At 43.9% G+C, this 22831-nt stretch overlaps 1 protein-coding gene across 1 annotated transcript in view; it reads right to left on the bottom strand.

Annotated features, from left to right (window-relative positions):
- Nucleotides 1-994: 994 nt before the first annotated feature.
- LOC124593845 (neuroligin-2-like) overlaps nucleotides 995-22831 on the bottom strand; it is a 158312-nt gene continuing 136475 nt past the window's right edge. Inside the window, exons 5-6 of the mRNA XM_047132193.1 lie at nucleotides 10068-10186; nucleotides 995-3323 (exon numbers count right to left, since the gene is read on the bottom strand). Of these exons, the coding sequence (XP_046988149.1) occupies nucleotides 2317-3323; nucleotides 10068-10186 (1126 nt within the window). The 3' untranslated portion in view covers nucleotides 995-2316. The remainder of the gene's footprint in view (nucleotides 3324-10067; nucleotides 10187-22831) is intronic.

Raw genomic sequence — 22831 nt, forward strand, 5'->3', positions numbered from 1 at the left:
AAGAGGAATAATAAAAGTTAATAACTCTCTTCAAGAGGATGCGTATAATCCGTATGTTTTTTTTTAATGTACGTAGTGGGGAACTGCCGAGTTAGGTGCAACGATGGCGGCAGGGATATGTATCTTACTTTGTGAGTAAAGATTCTAAGGTGAAATCTGTAAGATTATGCAGCTGTAATTAAATACATGTGAGCAGAGCGATGCTTCCGATGTTTACAAATAAGATTTTCTAGTTTTCTAGGGGGCCTACTAGCCAAAGACTGGACTAAAACACAAGTACCGTAACTGGAGAATTTAGTCTGATGACAGTCACTTAACAATAGATTTGCCTAATGCAACAGTAACTATAAGATTGTATTGCATGTTAATATGTGAAACAAGTTCCTTATAAATATTTAATGATGTCTTGTTTAGACTGTTGCATGCTGTATATATTTTAGCCTTGTGCGAAACTGTCAAACGATATATATGGATTATTGATATGCCATGTCGATTAGAAAATTTACAAGAATCTACTAGTGAGAGTCGGGAGTGATTTAGTTTTACGTCTTACGAAAGATGACATTCAAAAGCTATTACGAAGTGATATGTTACCCGCTGGTCATCAGCTTTGAAGTAAATAGCGATGAAAAGGAATTTATATTTTTGCAATTTAATATAAGATTGCATTATGTCTATAGGTTTCTTTGTCTTACTACGATTCTGTCCGTAACGTTATGAATGAAGAAAACACTATAAGGTTTTGCAATGAACATTTGAACCACGATAACTATTTGTTAATTGTATAATATTAAGCCAATGTAAATCCTCTTGTGTCAACGTTATTTTCTTTTGTAACAAAATGCAGATTTTACGTTGAGGAACTATGACCATGATTTCTTGTGCAGGCTCTCACCTGAAAATTAGGGAAGGTTAGAGGGACAGACAGAAACTTTATCATTCGTAATGTTTATCATTCTTAATATTTTCAAAAATACTTTATTCTTAACGTTCTCAAAGTTTCAGATATTTTTCTTACAATTCAACTGAATTAGACAATTGTTTCAGCTGTACTGTGTATAACTTCGTTCTCCACGTAGTTATAAGTTCTATGGGTACATAAATATTTATGTTAATAACTTTCTGCACACGCCAGTAGCACACTTATTGAGCCTTTGAGCCATATATTCGGAATTCTGACGTATGAACAAGACGTATGAACACACACGTTTCCATCACTCACTTCGTCACACGTATTAAGTTTTTTTAGAAAGGCCTTTCCCGTCTTCCATCAGTTCAGCACAAACTTAAAAAATGGCAGACCCGTACGGATACTGAAATCTGGCAAGGAAACACGCAGACACGAACACGCAACATCAGATTATGAAACCGTGGTTAAATGAAACTCGAATGATGTTCGTTTCCTGACATGTATTATAAAATCTTACACCAGTGACTATCGTACTTGTTTATTACCTTGTGATGTGGCAACTGATGGTTCAGACGCAGACAGAGGGTAACCAATGGATATCGTGATAAGCATAAATATTCATAAATACGATGCATAATTTGGAGTCACGGTAAGTGATGCTCACATGAGCAGACCACATGTGAGTACAACAGATGGCACGGAGCTTATGGGAAATGATTTTATAGAGGCGTAAGTCCGAACTGTATATGTTGGTTTTCTTCTCGAGATCTGAGCAAAGCGATGTGTTATCGAGGAACGTCTGCAGATTAGCAAACAAGGCTGAAAGCACAAATGCATAAAGATATATTGTGACTGAGAAGGGTCGTAGATATTCGTATTGTTCTTGCGAGTTACTGACTTCTTAATGGATAGATGACGTTTCTTTCACGCAATGTTTTAATCAACAATAATATGACGTTATTTTACGAGAATGGACAGACATAATCAAAGGACAGTAGGTACTTTGGATTTTGAGGGAGTTTTGGTAAATAGACTTTGGCAGAAACCAATATAGGTTTCGATAAATAGTGAATATTTCTGTCACGCTTTTGCAGCTCATTGTGACTATAAAGAGGGGAGAAATATCCGATCATATTACACGTGTGCCCTCTTCGTGCTGCAGACATTAATAAAAGGAATTCGTGAACATTACTGCAGAGTTAAGGAGTGTCCCTGTGTGGAGGATTATGCGACGGACGACGTAGCTCAAGTGCCTTTACGATGGCTTCAGTCCACCACGACCCGGCCTAAAAGGGTTCATCCGCATTGCCCACTGTCCCCGTTAGTATTTCGCGGAGCAGTGCCTCATGTGGCCACCCTGCAGCGTATAGGCTGGTTCACACATCCGTCGTCATGTAGTCCTGCTGTCACACACGCAGCTCCTCCATTTTGTTGGCGGCACTCGCGGCTGCCGCCGCCGCTGCCGCCCCCGCGGCGGCGGCAGCAGCCCCCTTCTTCTTGGTGAGCGTCCCGGAACCGCCCCCGGCTAGCAGTGGGATAGCGTGCGGCGGCAGCAGCGGTTGGGACTCGGGCTGCGCCGTCGCGGACAGCGCGGGGATGGCCGCCGGCTTCGGCGTCTTCGGTGGGGGCGGAGGCCTCGGCACTGAGACTCCTCCAGGTGTTCCGCCGCCTCCGCTCCCTGGTACACCGCCCCCGCCGCTCCCGCCGTTGCCCGTAGCGGACGGCAAGTCGGCGAACTCGGGAGGAGGCATCTGGTGGTGGTGTGCGTGGTGGTGGTGCGGACCGTGCGGGTCCCCTTTGCCGCTGTCCGCCACCAGCAGGTCGCCGCAGATGCTGTTGGGCATCTGGCCGTTCTCGGACCGCTTCTTACCGACGACGGCCGCCGCCCCGCCTCCGACACCGCCCCCGCCGCCTCCGGGACCTCCTCCGCCGCTGCCGCCCTGCAGCCGCGTCTTGTCGCGCTGGTAGTAGACGCCCGCGAAGATGAGCACGTTGAGGATGAGCAGCGAGCAGCCGATGGCGATGGTGACGCTGAGTGCCGTAGAGTAGGCCGCGAAGCCGTCCTCCTGCTGCTGTGGCGGCGCGGCGGCGGAGGCTGAAATGGCGGACGCGGAGTCCTCGTTGGCGGCGGCTGGAGGCTGGCTCGGCGCCGTCGCGTTATCGCCGCCGGACGTCGCGGGCGGCGTGGGCGTCGCGGCTGCGCCTCCACCGACGGCGGAGTCGGGGGCTGCAGGCGCGAGGGGGCGGCTCGTCACGAGTGGCGGCAGCGGGGGCGGTGCGCCGTCGTCGTCGGGCAGCCGGTGGTGGGAGGCGGGCACGTCGTCACCGCCGGGACGGTGCAGGTCGGGCACCAGGTTCAGCCAGAAGGAGAGCCGGTGCGCGCGGTAGTGCGTCTTCACCTTTGGCTTCGTGTCTGCGTGAACAACATGTAAACGAATCAAGGAACGATGGTCTCCGACAACCCTGAAAAGCGTGGATGTACGCTAGAAACCAACAGATTTTTAATGACACAAGGACAAAGTGCACATATCCTTACTTCAGTATTCATCGTAAAAATCAGAAAGGCACGTATTTGTAAATGTTGTCATAAATGTGACAATTTGATATTACGTTTAAATACACTCTAATTTTGATAAGGTAAAGTAAGGCATTTGATGTAACCTCATTGGTTGTATTATCTTCATAGATCTAAAATCCTACATATAATGTATGGCACTGACATTCAAACACGTAACGATTACATAGCAAAGGGAGACGTTCAGTAAATGAATAACAGGTCACCGACATATTTCCAAGCAACGGTATAGCAGGCCTTTTTTTTCCGTAGCATAACAGAATCAAGACTTAAGGAAAATGAAGACAGGTTTGCAGGATTTGTCGACATAGTATATATTTCGGCTATGTAAGTTGGGACAGGATGTTCGAAATTCTCGTCGAAAGCGCGATGACGGAAGTAAAAGACAAATGCAACACATGATTGCAGAACCTGGCTGTTATGTAATACAGATTTTTGATGGTGTATAGCAGTAACTAGCCACATATCGGTTTATGGATACTGTTTTGATGAAGTACCGTTATCTGTTTCGAACTGATAGTACTCATCATCAGGCAGCTTTCACGTTTCCACCGAAATACATGTTACGTTGGATTACAGGTGACTTGCCGCAAGATAACCTATGTTTCGCAGTTACAAAGGTGTAATAATGATGGTTGCGTTAAAGACTTAGAATAAAATTATCGTGATGTTTCCGACAGTGTCATTTATTTTTACTGTTTCCTTTTTCTTCTCAACGATTCGCGTCATGTTTTTCGTATTGCTACACACAAATTATATACACATTAGTTGGGCCACAAAACTATTTACTAATGTGAATCACATATTATGATACACTTGAAACACATCGAAATGAATACAGATTCGTTATACAGTACATGAGCGCCTACGATTTGTGTCAGACTGATGCTTTCCATAACTGGGTCATTTCGGGATAGGGTATCATTAAACTGAGAACTCATTTTACGTTAAGTATAATGTCTTAAATATGGAGGAGTAAAAATATACGAATATTAATATAAGTCGCTGGAGCAAAATGATGAACAGAGAACTTTCACGCGGAATCTTAGTAAGTGCACTTAAAAACAAGTCTGCTCAAAAATGGTTCATATGGCTCTGAGCACTATGGGAATTAACATCTGAGGTCATCAGTCCCCTAGAACTTAGAATTACTAGAACCTAACTAACCTAACGACATCATACATATCCATGCCTGAGGCAGGATTCGAACCTGCGAGCGTAAGGGTAGCGCGGTTCCAGACTGAAGAGGCTAGAACCGCTCGGCCACACAGACCGGCTAAACAAGTCTGTTGCGCAGCCGTCAATATTACGCTTTCGTAATTGTGAATTGTTGTTTATCCTAGGGCAAATCACCTTCAAGCGAACGTATCATGTATTTTGGGGAAACACTAAAAGGCGTCTAGTGATGAGTATTATCAAATCGATAACGGGTTTCAAAATGTTTTTCGATACATTATCCAAAAGCCAAGTGCAGCTGGTTAGTGCAGTACACAATCAACAATTTGTAATAAAAGACAGGTTCATAATTCGGATTAAAATTCAGGGTGAAAGAATATCAATGCTAATACGTGATGATGAAATTTCTGTCCTTAGAGAATGAGAAGAATTACATAACCTGCTAAATGCAATGAACAGCATAATGAGTATAGAATGTGGACTGAGAGGAAGCTGAATAAAACGTAGGTAATAAGGCGTAGGAGAAATCTGTTTAGCGATAAACTTAATATCGGAACTAAAGAACACAAACTAGACGAGGGAATTCTGATAGCTTGGAAGCTAAGCTGCTTCCGGTGGACGAAGCGATGAGGATATAAGAATCAGACTATTAAATGCAAAGAGGGGTTTTCCTCCCAAATAGAAGTCACCTAGTGTCAAACGTAAGCCGTATTTCGATCAAGTTATTTCCGAGAATGGACGTTGGGAACACAGCATCGCATGGAATCGAATGACAGACTTTCATAAAACCGGAAAACAAAATAATAGCGTTTAAGGTATAGTGCTATACAAGGATATTGAAAAACAGATGGGCTTCTCAGATGAGGAATGAAAAAATTCCTGCATAGAACCAGCGAAAAGACCAACATATGCCGAAAAACAACAAGAATTAGGGACAAGATGATAGAAAATGTGTCAATACACAATAATTCAGGACAAATGTTGCATGTGCTACTCTGAGATGAAGATGTCGCCACAGGAGAGAGATTGGAGACGTGATACAACTAACCAGACAATTTGTCTTTCGTTTGAAAAAGAAAGTGAAATGATCATTTGTCATCAACTGGGAGTTAAATCCTAATTTTACTCCCTCTCGTTTCCTAAAAAAGGTACAACGTTTGTGCGCTTCTATCTTTCTTTCACAAAGAGTGAGAATAAGAGCTTAGGATAATAGCAATAAGGGTGTCCTGAGACCATGTCATCTCTCTCAAAATCCTTACATCTCGGACGGTAAGATACGCACTGTCGGTGGAGCCTCAGTAATGTCTCCACGTGCCGTGAACTAACAATCCCGAAAAAGGAGAAAAAACGTATTTTATTCATAATTTTAGACAACAAATCCGTGGTGCACAATGGGGTACAGAACTGTAGTGCACGAGTATCTGTGTTGTGGAACCTGGCCGAGTCTAAATTTAGGTACTACTTTGTAGATTTTTGTTCTCCAATTCACATATCAAAAAAATGCTTTGCAATACCTCAGTTCCGAGTGTTTCGGATCAACATAAACATAATTTCCGCCCTTTCTATTGCTTATGAAAACCACACACGCATATTGCACCACCATACAGAGAGACCTTCAGAGGTGGTGGTCCAGATTGCTTTACACACCGGTACCTCTAATACCCAGTAGCACGTCCTCTCACATTGGTGCATGCCTGTATTCGTCTGGCATACTATCCACAAGTTCATCAAGACACTGTCGGCCCAGGTTGTCCTACTCCTCAACGGCGATTCGGCGTAGATCCCTTATAGTCGTTGGTGGCTTACGTCTTCCATGAACAGCCCTTTTAAATCTATCCCACGGATGTGCGATAGGGTTCATGTATAGAGAATATGCTGGCCACTTTAGTCGAGCGATTTCGTTATCCTGAAGGAATTCATTCACAAGATGTGCACGATGGGGGCGCCAATGGTCGTCCATGAAAACGAATGCCTCGCCAATATTCTGCCGATATGGTTGCACTATCGGTCGGAGGATGGCATTCACGTATCGTACAGCCATTCCGGCGCCTTCCAAGACCACCAGAAGCGTACGTCAACTCCACATAATGCCACCTCAAAACAGCAGGGATCCTCCAGCTTGTTGCACTCGCTGAACAGCGTGTCTAAGGCGCTCAGCCTGACCGGGTTGGTTGATGGCACATGCCACACTCATTCGGCGAAGAGAACGTGATGCCAATCCGGAGCGGTCCATTCGGCATGTTGTTGGACCCATCTGTTCTGCGCTGCGTGGTGTCATGTTTGAGAAGTTGGACCTTGCCATGGACGTTGAGAGTGAAGCTGCGCATCATGTAGCCTGTTGCGCATAGTTTGAGTCTTAACACGACGTCCTTTAGCTGCACGAAAAGCATTATTCATCATGGTGGTGTTGTTGTCAGGGTTCCTCCGAGCCACTGTCCGTTAAGCAGCGGTCATCCACCGCAGTAGTAGACCATGGGTTATCTCTCTGTACCTCCCTCATGCCCAAACAACATCGCTTTGGTTCTCTCAGAGACGCCTGGACACCGCGATTGTTGAAAGCCGTGTCCAGCACAAAGTAACAATGCGGACGCGATCGAACAGCGGTATTGACCGTCTAGGCATGGATGAACTACAGACAAAATGAGCCGTGTAGCTCCTTCCTCCTGGAAAGACTGGAACTGATCGGCTGTCGCAGCCACTCCGTCTAATAGGCGCTGCTCATGTTTACATCTCTGGGCGGGTTTAGTGACATCTCTGAACAGTCAAAGGGACTGTGTCTGTGATATAATATCCACAGTCAACGTCTATCTTCAGGAGTTCTGGAAACGGGGGTGATGCAAAACTTTTTTTAGTGTGTGTAATATGCCTCGACTCATGTAGAAACTTTATTTTATTAAGAGGTTGACGTATTACACGTACGCTAAGTGTCTTGAAACTTGAGGGTCCGGATGATATACGTATCTTTAGGACAACGTTAACTCAGACGAGTGACGGTGGAGAAAGAAAACTGTCATTAATTTGATGCTACAACAATATATCCACTTGTATGATGCAACTCAGCGAAGCTATTAAGGAAATCGCGAGACTAGAATTGGAGATCCGCTCTTGCTAGAAACGGACCCAGTGTCTCCACTGCTGCAGGACCTCAGCTAGAATAATTTCTGAATTTATTTTTGTTGTCATAGCAGGTAGAACTTAAATTACATCAAACGTTACGTCTTGTCAAATGGTCGGATTTATTGGTGAGCTACTTCTACTGCTCATATTGCAGTGTGGAATTGAGACAATAATCATTTAAGTAGTGATATTTTTGTTACTAAGTCGGCTGGTACATTGAACTTCTCTCGATTAGGCTGAAGAGATGTAACTACTGTAAATATGCTATTGTATGTGATTCATCTTGAGCCAACGAACAAACCAAAATAGTTTTTTTTTTCTTATGACCAGACATGCTTTGCTGAAATTACAGTATTTCCGTGTTTCTTTTTTTAAAAACAAAAATTGGAGTTTCTCAATAAATATTCACAAATTTGAAAACAGACTCGATTTTTATACATGGCTAGTTACAATTTACTGTGGTTTTCCTATGTTTTGCGTTCTACTGTGTTTCTTTCACAGTTAGGCATTTGCAACAATGTAAAACTTATTTTAGAAAAGTTATTTAGATCTAGAGACTAACATTACTTAATTATGTGTGGAAGCCCGAAACAATTTTGACAGTGTAAGGGGTTCGAAATTCTCGGAAATGTACGTATAAGCTGCAGGGAAATACGATTAATAAACAATACTTACAAAAACCAAAAGGAGCAATAAAAATGGAAAACCGAGAAATAAGTACTCATATTAAAAAGGGTGTTAAACACAGATGCACTGTCTCACTCCCACTATTCAATCTATATATCGAAGAAGCAATGAATAAGATGAAAAGTAAGCTCGGCACTGAGATTGGAATTTAGATGGTTCAGATGGTTCAGATGGCTCTGAGCACTATGGGACTTAACATCTGAGGTCATCAGTCCCCTAGAACTTAGAACTATTTAAACCTAACTAACCTATGGAATCACACACATCCAAGCCCGAGGCAGGATTCGAACCTGCTACTGTAGCAGTCGCGTGGTTCCGGACTGACGCGCCTAGAACCGCTTGGCCACCACGGTCTGCGATTGGAATTTAGGGTGAATTTATACCACTGATGATATTCACTGATGATGGTTGCTATTCTCTGTGAAGGTAAAGAATAAATACGGAACCTGTTGAATGGCACTGACCATCTCATGGGCACATAGTTCGGACTCAAAGTTAACTGAAGAAATGCCAGTAACAAGTATTAACGGAACTGAAATTAGCGATAAATTTAACATTAAAATAAAGGACCACAAAGAAAACGAAATGAAAGAATTTTTCTACCTTGGAAACAAAATAGTGCATGAGAAACAAGGTCTGAACGACATAAAATGGAGACTGGAACAGGGGAACAAGCAAAGAGGATATTCCTAGGCAAAGCTTTTCTAGTAGTCTCAAATATCGGTTTTCATGACAGGAATAAACTTTTGAGGATATACGTTTGGAGCATAGAATGGTGTGGAAGCGAATCATTGACGATTGGGAAATTGGAAAGTGAGAATCAAGGCGTTAGTGATGCTCTGCTATAGAAGGAGGCTGGATATCTAGAGTCAGTGTAGAAAAGAGTAAAGGGGTTTTCCACATTATCGACGAAGGGAGGAACATGTGGGAAACACTGACAAGACAGAGAGACAGAATTACAGTACATCTGTTTTGACATCAGGGAACCATAGAACTATAGGGATCAGTAGGGGATTAAAAACTGTAGGGGAAGAAGACTGAGACTGTGTAATATGCGATTCTAAAATGATAAGTAGTAAAATATATTTACGGAATCTTGACTTTGCAATACTTTAGATGTAAAAAGTGGATCGGGCAAAGGAATATGTACCTGAGAAAGATACTAAAGAATCCGCAACAAATCTTGTTTTCAGTAATAACCAAACAGACGAATAGCACTCTGAGATGACAGAGACATTAGTATATCACACAGTTTAATTTGCTCAGTAACCTAAAAGTGAATTCATTCATGTTTCTTCAGGAGAATATTTCTTCACAAGTTTAGTACTTGGGCAGGTTTTCGTTTATCGTTTATAGTAAATGACCAGGAACTGAATTGCCTTCGTTAACTTCACAAAATGATCTGCAACGATTAAAATGTTTATTCTTCTCGTAGATGAAAAAATAAGTAGAGAGAAGTGACGAATGGGTTATTGTATATGAAAATAGAAGTACCAGTTGAAGAGAGGTACCCGTTAGTGCTATTGTGGCAGCGACAGTAGCCAACAATGCCAGTAGCGGCTTATTATTTCTGAGTGCTGTAATGGAGGAATGGACAAGTACCGAGGTTGAGGTACTTCTTGTGGACTGCCTCGTACGCCGTCCACTCGATGTTCTTGAAGCGGTTCCTCTCCTGGCGCGCCCCGTGCACCAGGTCCGGCTCCTGCGGTTCGTTCGGATTCCTGAAGCAGAACAAACCCTCCTGTGAAACACTACTCATGTTGAACTAGTACAGAATTATTAAAACACTAGTCAAGCGAGAAAAAGAAAAAAAAAACTTCGGCCTTTGTTAAACAAATAATTTCATCACTGAGCCAATGGAGATTCTTTTACTTTGCGCTTGAAAATGTAGAGGAACATGTTACTTTGACTTGCTTTATAACGAATAACCTAGTACACAAATGTTTGCACAGTAACGCAAAACAGCAACGTCAGTTAAAATTTGATGACACTTGAGGGAGACTGCATGTAAAATTATGAAAATGGAAGACATTATCAGGCTTATTTACTGGTTTCTGCCACTCAGTCAACCAAGAATTCGTGCTTGACCCCACTTCAGTAGTTTACTCACCAAATAGTTTTGATATCTCGACAGATAAGGTCTGTGTAACACCAAGTTCGAACTGATAGAGAATCTGATCAAAATTTCCACTTGGTGTAAAGAACGGCAACTCTTCTTAAATGTAGGCAAATGTAACATAGTACTTACAAGAAAGGGAAAAAGGAACAACGGTAAAGATCACAAGACTACTGGCGTAAATCTTAAGCACGCCATGTCGTATAAGTATTAGGTGTAACACTAAGAAGCGACTTCGAATGGGACGGTCATATAAGATCAGTATTTGAGAAGGAGAAAGGGATTTTAGGAACGGTAATGCATTTGTAAACGAATTCGCATACCAAACGCAAGTATGACCAATTATAGACTTCTCTTACTGTGTTTAGATTCCTTACAAAGGAGACATTCGGAGGCGCACTTCCAGGTTCTTTAAGTAGTCGGTTTAGTCGATACGGAAAACTAACAGATACGTTCAGGAAATGTACATGGCAATCTTTGGAGGGAAGGCGATACAGTTATTGTCAAAATCCATTGGTTAATTTAAAAAAAATTATCATTCAAATACTGTGAGAATAAAATAAGAGAGAACAGGGCGAGTACGGAGGCATATAATAAGGTAATAAGGTACTTTCCTGTCGCTCAGTATGCTAACGACACAAGGAAGGAAATTGATACCTCTAGTACGAATCAAATCCAAACACAAACCCAGGGTGTGAGCATTTAGTTCGCAGGAAACCACGTTTAGGAAAACTACGAAAATGAAATGTTATATGAAGCCAAGGACTATGATAATGAAATATTATACGACGTCATGCTCTGGAATTTGATAGAAACTCAGAACTACTAATTTAGTTTAGAGCTAAGGTAAGTTTCGCTGGAACTACAGACAGAAGTCAGGAAGATCACGAAGACATTTTAAATGCAGCCATCGAAGTTAGTGTTCGAGGATCGTGGATACTGAAGAATAAGCGCAAGGCTGATGAGGAGAAGTCATAAAATGGAAATAATGACGAACATGTTTGTCAAAGTTTAACTTCTTACATTAAATGATCTCTCTGGTTACTTGTTTCATTTACGTATTTTTCAGTGTTGAAATAAATTAATACAGACACGTTCGCGAATTCATATCAGGTGAAAGTCCGCGGATTTAATTCTCATCACGTTAAAAGGTGCTTAAGATGTTATGTGTCTAGAAACTAACCAGATACCTAGTCAAAACGTAAGTTGTAGCTATACTCACAACTAAGAAGATGTTGTTGTTGTTGTGGTCTTCAGTCCTGAGACTGGTTTGATGCAGCTCTCCATGCTACTCTATCCTGTGCAAGCTGCTTCATCTCCCAGTACCTACTGCAACCTACATCCTCCTGAATCTGCTTGGTGTATTTATCTCTTGGTCTCCCTCTACGATTTTTACCCTCCACGCTGCCCTACAATACTAAATTGGTGATCCGTTGATGCCTCAGAACATGTCCTACCAACCGATCCCTTCTTCTAGTCAAGTTGTGCCACAAACTTCTCTTATCCCCAATCCTATTCAACACCTCCTCATTAGTTATTTGATCTACCCATCTAATCTTCAGCATTCTTCTGTAGCACCACATTTCGAAAGCTTCTATTCTCTTCTTGTCTAAACTCTTTATCGTCCATGTTTCACTTCCATACATGGCTAAACTCCATACAAATACTTTCAGAAACGACTTCCTGACACTTAAATCTATACTCGATATTAACAAATTTCTCTTCTTCTGAAACGCTTTCCTTCCCATTGCCAGTCTAACCCAGAAGATATCTGAAGGAAGTCAATAAATTCAGAAACGGCTCTGCCTCAAATATTGATTCCCTATACTCGAAACAATAGCGCATGATGGGAGCTATATCAGTCGACTTTCTTCCAGTAGCTCCTGTGAAGGACTCCTCAGAATCGTTGTATACCTTTAGTACTGATAGATACTGTGGTTGGGCATAAACATGGAAACACCGAGAGAAATATATGCTTCAACGTAGATGCAGACTCTAGCTAATCCTGCAGGTTGCGCTGTTGGATCTGACCACCGGCGGTACCTCTGTAACAATGTCCTGAATACGCTACAAGTGTCAGCCCTTTGTCACAAAAGTGCTCATTGTTGTTACGAGTGCATGAAGACTGAGCTAAGTGAAATCAAAGAGATAATTGTTGGTACTCGATGGTGGGTGTCGCCATAAACAAGGTAGCTGAAGTATTTGGGTTTCAAGAGGCACCGTACCCATCATTTATACCGCATGCAGGGAAACATCAACCGTTAGTCCACAACGCGGTCGAAGTATGTGTTTAGTGAGCTTGAGAGGCGGTCACTGAAGAGGATTCTGACAAAACACAAGAGGTCGAAAACTGCTAAAGTCACTGCAGAAGTGAATGTCGTAATCGCGGACGCTGTTAGCACCAAAACAACGCGAAAGTAACTCCAAAAAAAAGGGAACTTTAGGGCGAGCTGTAATTCCAAAATCACTTGTCAGTATCGCAATGCTCATAAAAGGAAAACATGGTGTCGAAACCATAAAACCTAAACTATGGATCAACGGAAGGGAGTAATTTGATCGGATTAATCTTGTTTCACAATGTTCCTAACTTCACGCCAGGTTGACGTTCAAAAGTGAAATAAGGCGGGGATTCGGTGATGGCAGTCGTGGTTACTCTGCAATATCACGTAACTGCCAGAGGTTATGTCACACAATTTTGGCTGATCAGGTCCCTCCTGTAGTACAGTCTTTGTCCCATGATAATGGTGCTGTGTTCGCAGGGATTAGGGCCCCTCTTCACACTGCTCGCATTGTCCTGCACTGATTTTATGAGCACTGGGATGAGTTGTCACATCTCCTCGGCCACCACAGTTACCAATTTTCAATATTATTGAGCCTTTGCAATCTACACTCCTGGAAATTGAAATAAGAACACCGTGAATTCATTGTCCCAGGAAGGGGAAACTTTATTGACACATTCCTGGGGTCAGATACATCACATGATCACACTGACAGAACCACAGGTACATAGACACAGGCAACAGAGCATGCACACTGTCGGCACTAGTACAGTGTATATCCACCTTTCGCAGCAATGCAGGCTGCTATTCTCCCATGGAGACGATCGTAGAGATGCTGGATGTAGTCCTGTGGAACGGCTTGCCATGCCATTTCCACCTGGCGCCTCAGTTGGACCAGCGTTCGTGCTGGACATGCAGACCGCGTGAGACGACGCTTCATCCAGTCCCAAACATGCTCAATGGGGGACAGATCCGGAGATCTTGCTGGCCAGGGTAGTTGACTTACACATTCTAGAGCACGTTGGGTGGCACGGGATACATGCGGACGTGCATTGTCCTGTTGGAACAGCAAGTTCCCTTGCCGGTCTAGGAATGGTAGAACGATGGGTTCGATGACGGTTTGGATGTACCGTGCACTATTCGGTGTCCCCTCGACGATCACCAATGGTGTACGGCCAGTGTAGGAGATCGCTCCCCACACCATGATGCCGGGTGTTGGCCCTGTGTGCCTCGGTCGTATGCAGTCCTGATTGTGGCGCTCACCTGCACGGCGCCAAACACGCATACGACCATCATTGGCACCAAGGCAGAAGCGACTCTCACCGCTGAAGACAACACGTCTCCATTCGTCCCTCCATTCACGCCTGTCGCGACACCACTGGAGGCGAGCTGCACGATGTTGGGGCGTGAGCGGAAGACGGCCTAACGGTGTGCGGGACCGTAGCCCAGCTTCATGGAGACGGTTGCGAATGGTCCTCGCCGATACCCCAGGAGCAACAGTGTCCCTAATTTGCTGGGAAGTGGCGGTGTGGTCCCCTACGGCACTGCGTAGGATCCTACGGTCTTGGCGTGCATCCGTGCGTCGCTGCGGTCCGGTCCCAGGTCGACGGGCACGTGCACCTTCCGCCGACCACTGGCGACAACATCGATGTACTGTGGAGACCTCACGCCCCACGTGTTGAGCAATTCGGCGGTACGTCCATCCGGCCTCCCGCATGCCCACTATACGCCCTCGCTCAAAGTCCGTCAACTGCACATACGGTTCACGTCCACGCTGTCGCGGCATGCTACCAGTGTTAAAGACTGCGATGGAGCTCCGTATGCCACGGCAAACTGGCTGACACTGACGGCGGCGGTGCACAAATGCTGCGCAGCTAGCGCCATTCGACGGCCACCACCGCGGTTCCTGGTGTGTCCGCTGTGCCGTGCGTGTGATCATTGCTTGTACAGCCCTCTCGCAGTGTCCGGAGCAAGTATGGTGGGTCTGACACATCGGTGTCAATGTGTTCTTTTTTCCATTTCCAGGAGTGTGCTTTAGGGACAAAGGTGCATGATTGCTATCCATCTCAGTCGTCATTACAAGATCTTGACACTATTATGCAGGAAGAATGGTATACCGTTCCCTTGAAAACCATGCAGGACCTAAATTTATCCATCCCCATACGGCTTGAAACTGTTATGAGTGTCAACGTGTTCCTGCACCGTAATTCCATATACACTACTGGCCATTAAAATTGCTACACCAAGAACAAATGCAGAAGATAAACGGGTATTCATTGGACAAATACATTGTACTAGAACTGACATGTGATTACATTTTCACGCAATTTGGCTGCATAGATACTGAGAAATCAGTACCCAGAAAGACCACCTCTGGCCGTAATAACGGCCTTGATACGCCTGGGCACTGAGTCAAACAGAGCTTGGATGGTGTGTACAGGTACAGCTGCCTATGCAGCTTCAACGCGATACCACAGTTCATCAAGTGTAGCGACTGGCGTCTTGTGACGAGCCAGTTGCTCGGCACCATTGACCAGACGTTTTCAATTGGTAAGAGATCTGGAGAATGTGCTGGCCAGGGCAGCAGTCGAACATTTTCTGTACCCAGAAAGGCCCGTACTGGTCCTGCAATATGCGGTCGTGCATTATCCTGCTGAAATGTAGGGTTTCGCAGCGATCGAATGAAGGTTAGAGCCACGGGTCAAAACACATATGAAATGTAACGTCCACTGTTCAAAGTGCCAGCAATGCGAACAAGAGGTGACCGAGACGTGTAACCAATGGCACCCGCCTACCATCACGCCGGGTGATACGCCAATGCGACCATCATGATGCTGTAAATAGAACCTGAATTCATCCGAAAAAATGACGTTTTGTCATTCGTGCACCCCGGTTCGTCGTTGAGTACAGCATCGCAGGAGATCCTGTGTGTGATGCCGCGTCAAGGGTAACCGCAGCCATGGCCTCTGAGCTGATAATCCATGCTGCTGCAAACGTCGTCGAACTGTTCGTGCAGATGGTTGTTGTCTTGCAAATGTCCCCATCTGATGACTCAGGGATCGAGACGTGGTTGCACGGTCCGTTACATCCATGCAGTTAAGATGCCTGTCATCTCGACTGCTAGTGATACGAGGCCGTTGGGATCCAGCACGGCGTTCCGTATTACCCTCCTGAGCCCACCGATTCCATATTCTGCTAACAGTAATTAGATATCGACCAACGCGAGCAGCAATGTCGCGAAACGATAAACCGCAATAGCGATAGGATACAATCCAACAAACGTGATGGTACGCTTTTCTCCTCCTTACACGAGGCATCACAACAACGTTTCACCAGGCAACGCCGGTCAACTGCTGTTTGTGTATGAGAAATCGGTTGGAAGCTTTCCTCATGTCAGCACGTTGTAGGTGTAGCCACCGGCGCCAGCCTTGTGTGAATGCTCTGAAAAGCTAATCATTTGTATATCACAGCATCTTATTCCTGTCGGTTAAAGTTCGCGTCTGTAGCACGTCATCTAACGGTGTGGCAATTTTAATGGCCAATAGTGTATTATTCACCCCTGCCGAGCAGTGCTCACTTGAATTCCTTCAATCTTCTTCCTTAATCTGACCTCATTGCTGTTCCATTAAACCGAGTTCTCATGTGTACGCTGCAAAGATTTTTTATGAGTGGTTTCTTTTATAATGGATTTTCCCAGAGCTCTCCCATCGTATCGACAACTTCGCATGCCCATTTTACAACAGATGTCATGTGGTCGCTGCCGTTTCATGTCGTCTCACAACATTGCGCTTGCGCATCAATAAGATGTTATCACATTTAAGAAAACCTAGAGGATATTTCCGCTTATTTATGTGCACTGTCACGTATTTAACCAAATTAAATTAAAGCTGCCATAAATTTCACCATACGTATGCGTTACCACCATCTCAACAAGGGTTGGATCTTAAACAGTGGCAACCACTTATTCACGACTGATACAAAAGAGTTACATGTTGGAACCTGCTACTGCTCTTCAAAGTAGTCACCAGCATTGTGTAGAACCCGTTGCCAGTGATGTGGAAGGCGTAGTATACCGTTAGCCGAGCGTGTTCTGCTGACGGTGCGAATGTAGCGGTCTACTGCCTGTCGAATAACTGGAACAGTTCTGAAGCGAATGCCATGAAGTGGTTCCTTCATCTTCGGAGTCAAATCAAAGTCACAAGCACTTAAGTACGGCGAGTATGGTGGATGGTAGAGTACTTCCTATTCCCATTGACCGAACAGAGCAGCCACACTTTGCGCTATATGCGCCCGCGCATTGTGGTGCAAAATAATGGGTGGGTTGCGCAGAAAGTGTCGCCGCTTCTTTCGCAAAGCTGGTCGCAGGCGATGCTCAAAAAACGAACAGTAATACTATGCATTGGCGGTCTGCCGTGGAGGAACGTAATGCGTTAGGATAACACCATCACAGTGGTACACAAGAATCACCGTAACTTTAGACTGCTCCATTCTTTTGTATTGATCGTGAATAAATAATTGCCACTATTTAGGTTCCAATCATCGTACGTACACTCCGAACACGCCTCTATGGCATTCCCTAAAATTATTATTCATGATTAATACTAGCCATCGAGGATTCCGTACTGACTTCCACCTGTCCACAACTATTCGTGGAGGACAAACGTTTGCGGAGAACTATGTAGTACCTTCCTCAATAAATTATAGTCTGGTGTTCAACACTTCTTGAATATGTATGAGTGCGAAAACTACCTACTCACCTGAATGTCTGATTTGCAATACCTCGCTTGTGAAGAAAGCTTGTTTAGTGTGAGTGCTGTATCATGAGTGCTTGGTTTAGTGTACATATTATTAGAGGGAAAATTTTTGTTCTTAATGTACGTTACCGTTAATCTCAAAGCATCGCCGACTGAAAACTGAGTCATAGAGTGCCACAGTTGTGTTATACTCGTATGTCATTTTGAAATAATGTTTTTAACATGCGCTCTTCACCTTACATTTAAGTTAACAGGCAATTCTATCTTAGAATAGCGTATTATGTTCAAAGCTATGTTGTATGTTAAAAAATGGGATAGAATCAGCAAAACAAGGTTGTTGCCCTAATATTTTCCACACGCTTAACTTAGAAAGTCAGGCGAAGAATGAGAAGTATTTTTCAAAATGGAAGTTCTTCAAAACTGAAGCAAAAATAGGCAATAGGCAATATTATACTCTTTTGTTAAGCACTCCGTCTTCAGACCACACATACCCTATCGGGACCAGCCGACCGCCGTGTCATCCTCAACTGAGGATGCGTATAGAAGCGGTGTATGGTCAGCACACTGCTCTCCCGGTCGTTATGATGGTTTTCTGTGACCGGAGCCGTTACTGTTCGGTCACGTAGCTCCTCAGATCGCATCACGAAGCTGAGTGCACCAAGGAAAATAGCAACAGTGCACTGGCGGCCCGGATGGTCACCCATCCATCTACCAGCCACGCCAGAATTCACTTAATCTCGGTGTTCTGACGGGAACCGTAGTATCCACTGCGGCAAGGCCATTACTCGCTCTTTCGGTTAGTCCAGATAAAACGTTCGTCATACTCCCGACAACATAAAAATTATAATTAATATGTCTAAACCGATTAAACTACTATTTTATGTTCAACCAAATTTTACGTTGTAAAATGGGAAGCAATGGTCCATAGCAGATACTGAGTAATTCAATATGAATTTTGTAAACTTCCGTCCCGTAACGATTGCTGAACTAAGATACGTCTTTCGTATTTTTGTCCACGCGAATGAAATTTACCCTGGCCACTGAGTTGCAATACTGACAAAATACACTTCGAGTGAAAATAAAGCCAGAGGGACAATATCAAAAACCCTGAATTATAAACAGACTACTGGGTTATTGAAAGCTTAAAGAGTTTCTTTGAGTAATTTCTAAATCAGACAGTGGTACCCAGGAAACCTTGATGTGACCTTGATTACATGCAGGGCAATAGCACAAACTGACAGCGACAATTAATCCTCATTATTGCCTACCCTTTTACACACTACGCAAAATTTTCACGAGTATACTAATGCGCGATAGATATTACAGTAGACGCGCTTTCTAGCGAAAACAGTTCTGATACGGACCAGCAATGTACATTGGCCACAATTAAGCATTGGAACCGTTTTATATTTCATTTTATCGTCTGACGGAAATTATTCCCGGCTATAGCTTCACAATCGTTTTCCCTCCCTTTACTTGGCTACGTATCTACTCCTCTGTCATCTCGGGACATTTGTTCCATCATAATGAAAACACGTTGTGTTACAACATATAATCCTGGAATAACTCGATATAATCAGGAATTTACTCCATACTGTCACTGAAGTGGCTGTTTAGAATATACGTAGGTAGAATCATAGGACTAAGTGGTTATTTCGGATAATAGTATCGAACACAAATGAACTTAACAGAGAAGTGACCATTGCCAGGACTTATTCGCTAATGATACAGGCTACACTTTTCTGAACCGAAAAGTGTGGTATTGTCGTGGAGGACGTTATTACAGACTGATACTGAATTCCTGGCGGGGACCGCAAATCTGTTTATGCTGATATCTGTCAGGCTGCCACTGATTACGCCATAATCAGAAATCCGTGACGTGTCGTTAATCAAATCTGACATTACCTGCAGGAAATGAATACGAATTAGTGCCACTTCCCCGAGTAATACATTCGCATTAAGCCTTACGTCGTTCGGTAAAACGAACGAGTATGATAGTCCGGAGGTAAATTTGATGGTAAATTCGTTAAAAGCAGCGATTGTAAAATATTTGTGGTGTGATCTTTACAGTAAAGAAAATATTTATATGTTCAGTAAGTTAAAATGCTACTAAATGCAAAGACTCTTTTTACGATTGTTATTTTTTGGTGCTGTAAGCATTTTCGGCTCCACGGGCATTGTCAAGCTACTTGCAAACATATGTTGTTAGTGCGTAACTGCATATCTGTATCTGTTTGTAGCTAATAATTTCGTTGCACTTACTTTCAAAACACATAAATAACGCTGTCGCTGTGTAGCACTTTGTACTTCTGCGTAGTTTGGGTGTAGCGTAAACCAAACTACATAAATGTAATATGTTTCAGCAGTGGAATTCTCCTGCTGAGCCGTATTCGTTAAGACGTAAGTTGGACAGTTTCATTTGACAGTTCGGTCAACGATGTTACAAGGTCATATACGAGGCCTGTTCAGAAAGTAAGCTCCGATTGATTGCCAAATTGAAACCACAGTGAACATCAGAAATGTTTTACTTGTAACAACTAGCTACACCTTTCAGCTACTTCTCTACGTAGTCGCCGTTCTGACTTAGACATTTGTCATAGCGTTGTACCAACTTTTCAATAGCCTCATCATAGAAGGCAGCCGCCAGTGCTTTCCGCCAATTCTCCACGCTGGCCTACACCTCGTTGTCTGTGTCAAAATGTTGTCTTCAAAGACAGCGGTTCATGTGACCAGAGATGAAACTCAGGGGGAGACAATTGCGGACTGTATTGTGGGTAATCTAACATTTCCATTTGAAAACGATGCAGGAGCATCTTCATTGCCCCTGCAGAATGCGGCTGAGAATTGTCGTGAAGACGAAACAGCACGACAGTTATGTAATGTTAGCTGCATAGCTTCAGGCGAAATTTCTCACCAGGCCCTCGTACTTGACGGCAGACACTATTTTCTAGACATCTTTACGCACTCACTGCGAGCTCAGAAATGAGAAGAGCGACGTGATGCTAACTGGGGTTATACTAGAGACACTACCCAACACATCTGTGCAAAGCTTTATCGGATTTTCATAGTCGTTTCCATTTCGCGACCGATCGGAGCTTACTTTCTGAACGCCCCTCGTAAATTAGATTATTCATCTATGGAGCTGTGTGCTGTAATAGTAAATTCTTTGCTAATATTTGCTGATGTGGGCTTCGAAAATCAATCACTACTTTTTCGGCCGCTCTTACGTGCCTAATGCATGTACTGCCTAACAAATTCTAGTGGCCGAAATTGTCTTAAGGACAAGTTGTCTTTATGTGTATGCTGAAGACGAATGTCATAGGTTTGTGGTCTGTATATATGATGAACGGTCTAGTTTCAAAGTACGAGCGAAAGTGCCGCACTGCTTCATATGCGGCTAATAGCTCGCTGCCAAAAGGGCGCTGTTTGACTTCGGATTCCGTGAGCTTTGGGGAGAAAAAACTCAAGTGCTACCAACAATCATTAACACAGTGATAGAGGCCGGCACTAATTGCTTGCTGGCTGGCGTCTACAAATACTGTTAAAGGTTCGTCACGTACAGGATGGGCTAGCAAAATTGCTTTCTGCAAGCTGACTTTCACCTGTTTGAAAGCGCGCTATCCGGTGTCCGCTGTAGTGGCCACCGACCTGTGGCGTGCTTAGCTGCCAGAGCTACTGTCAGAGGTGCTTGTACCTCGGCTGGGAGAAGTTTACGCCGCCTAGGAATCTTCTTAGCTGATGAAAGTCTATCGGGTGAGGAGTGTCCTTCATGATTTCAATCTTGTCTTTCAAAAGTCGGTTGCCAAACGCTGAAACGACGTAGCCAAGGAAATTTAACTGCGTCTGACGCAGAGTACACTGTGCTTCGTTGACCACTACACCATAGTTGTGTATTCGGTCAAAGACCGCTTTGAGGTATTCTTCGTGCCCTGCGGTAGATCTGGAAAACACCACGACGTCGTCCAGGTACGCAAAGCACAAAACGTTGCCATGTCTGTGCAGCATTTATCAGTCCGAAGGGCATTCGTAAAAAATCGAACAATCCAAATGGAGTTATCACAGCAGTTTTTTGTAAGTCTTCATTCCCCTCTGGTATGTAGTTGTATGCCTTCTTTCAATCGATTCTGCTGAATATCGTGGATCCTGCTAGTAGGTTTGTGAACCCTGAGACTGTGCGTTTGCTCTGGGCCCGGTAATCCCCACAAGGCCTCCACGTGCCACCCTTCTTCTTTGCTAGGTGTAGTGGGGCCGCGAAGGTGCTATTTAACATGTGGATGACGCCCGTTTGTGGCATATCTTCGAACTCCGCCTTTGCTGTCGCGAAACGACCGGGAACCAATCTTCTTGGCCATCGTGAGACCGGTTGTCCTGGTATGCTCTTAATCTGGTGAACTGTGTTATGCAACACCGCGTTTACTTGTTCTCCACTTCCCACGTTGTTCACAGCACTTCGACCCAGAGGTTCTGTGACGAACTCGAATTCAATTTTTATCTGTGCTGCATTGACGTTTATCTCTATCCTCTGTTGACATATAAAATCCACTCGAAAGATAGGACCTGAGAAATTTGCCAGCATGAAATTTTACATAAATTCCTTCCCAAATCCGAGATTCACTTCTATTTCGCGATATCCATTCGTCGCTTTGGACGAATTTTTTGCAGCCATGAGCCGAGTAGGCTTGGCTGACATTCTTTTTTGTGTGCCTACTGGTAATGTGCTAACGTCGGAGACCTATTAGACGATATAGTAAAGATCCGCATTAACTTCGCTTGCGTACAATCTGCGTGACGATGGTAGTAGAATGGATTGGTTGTTCGTTCACTGGGGTTCTGTTAGGCCGTCGACTGTCTTAGTAGGGCGCTTTTGTTGAGCTACCCCGACCGCTGGCACCGTTTGGGTATGAACACGATGAAGTAAATTTCGTCGATCGCTCCCCGATACGCAGATGATAACAACATGTTGAATCTAGCCTCTACGTATTATATTGTTTATTCTTACTTTCAATGTGTTGTCAGTGTATATCCATTGTACCTTCTACACTACTGGCCCTTAATATTGCTACACCACGAAGATGACGTGCTACAGAAGCGAAATTTAATGGACAGGAAGAAGATGCTGTGATATGCAAATGATTAGCTTTTCAGAGCATTCACACAAGGTTGACACCGGTGGCGACACCTAAAACGTGCTGACATGAGGGAAGCTTCCAACCGATT

Source organism: Schistocerca americana, chromosome 2 (genome assembly GCF_021461395.2).
Source record: "Schistocerca americana isolate TAMUIC-IGC-003095 chromosome 2, iqSchAmer2.1, whole genome shotgun sequence".
NCBI classification, from domain to species: Eukaryota; Metazoa; Arthropoda; class Insecta; order Orthoptera; family Acrididae; genus Schistocerca; species Schistocerca americana.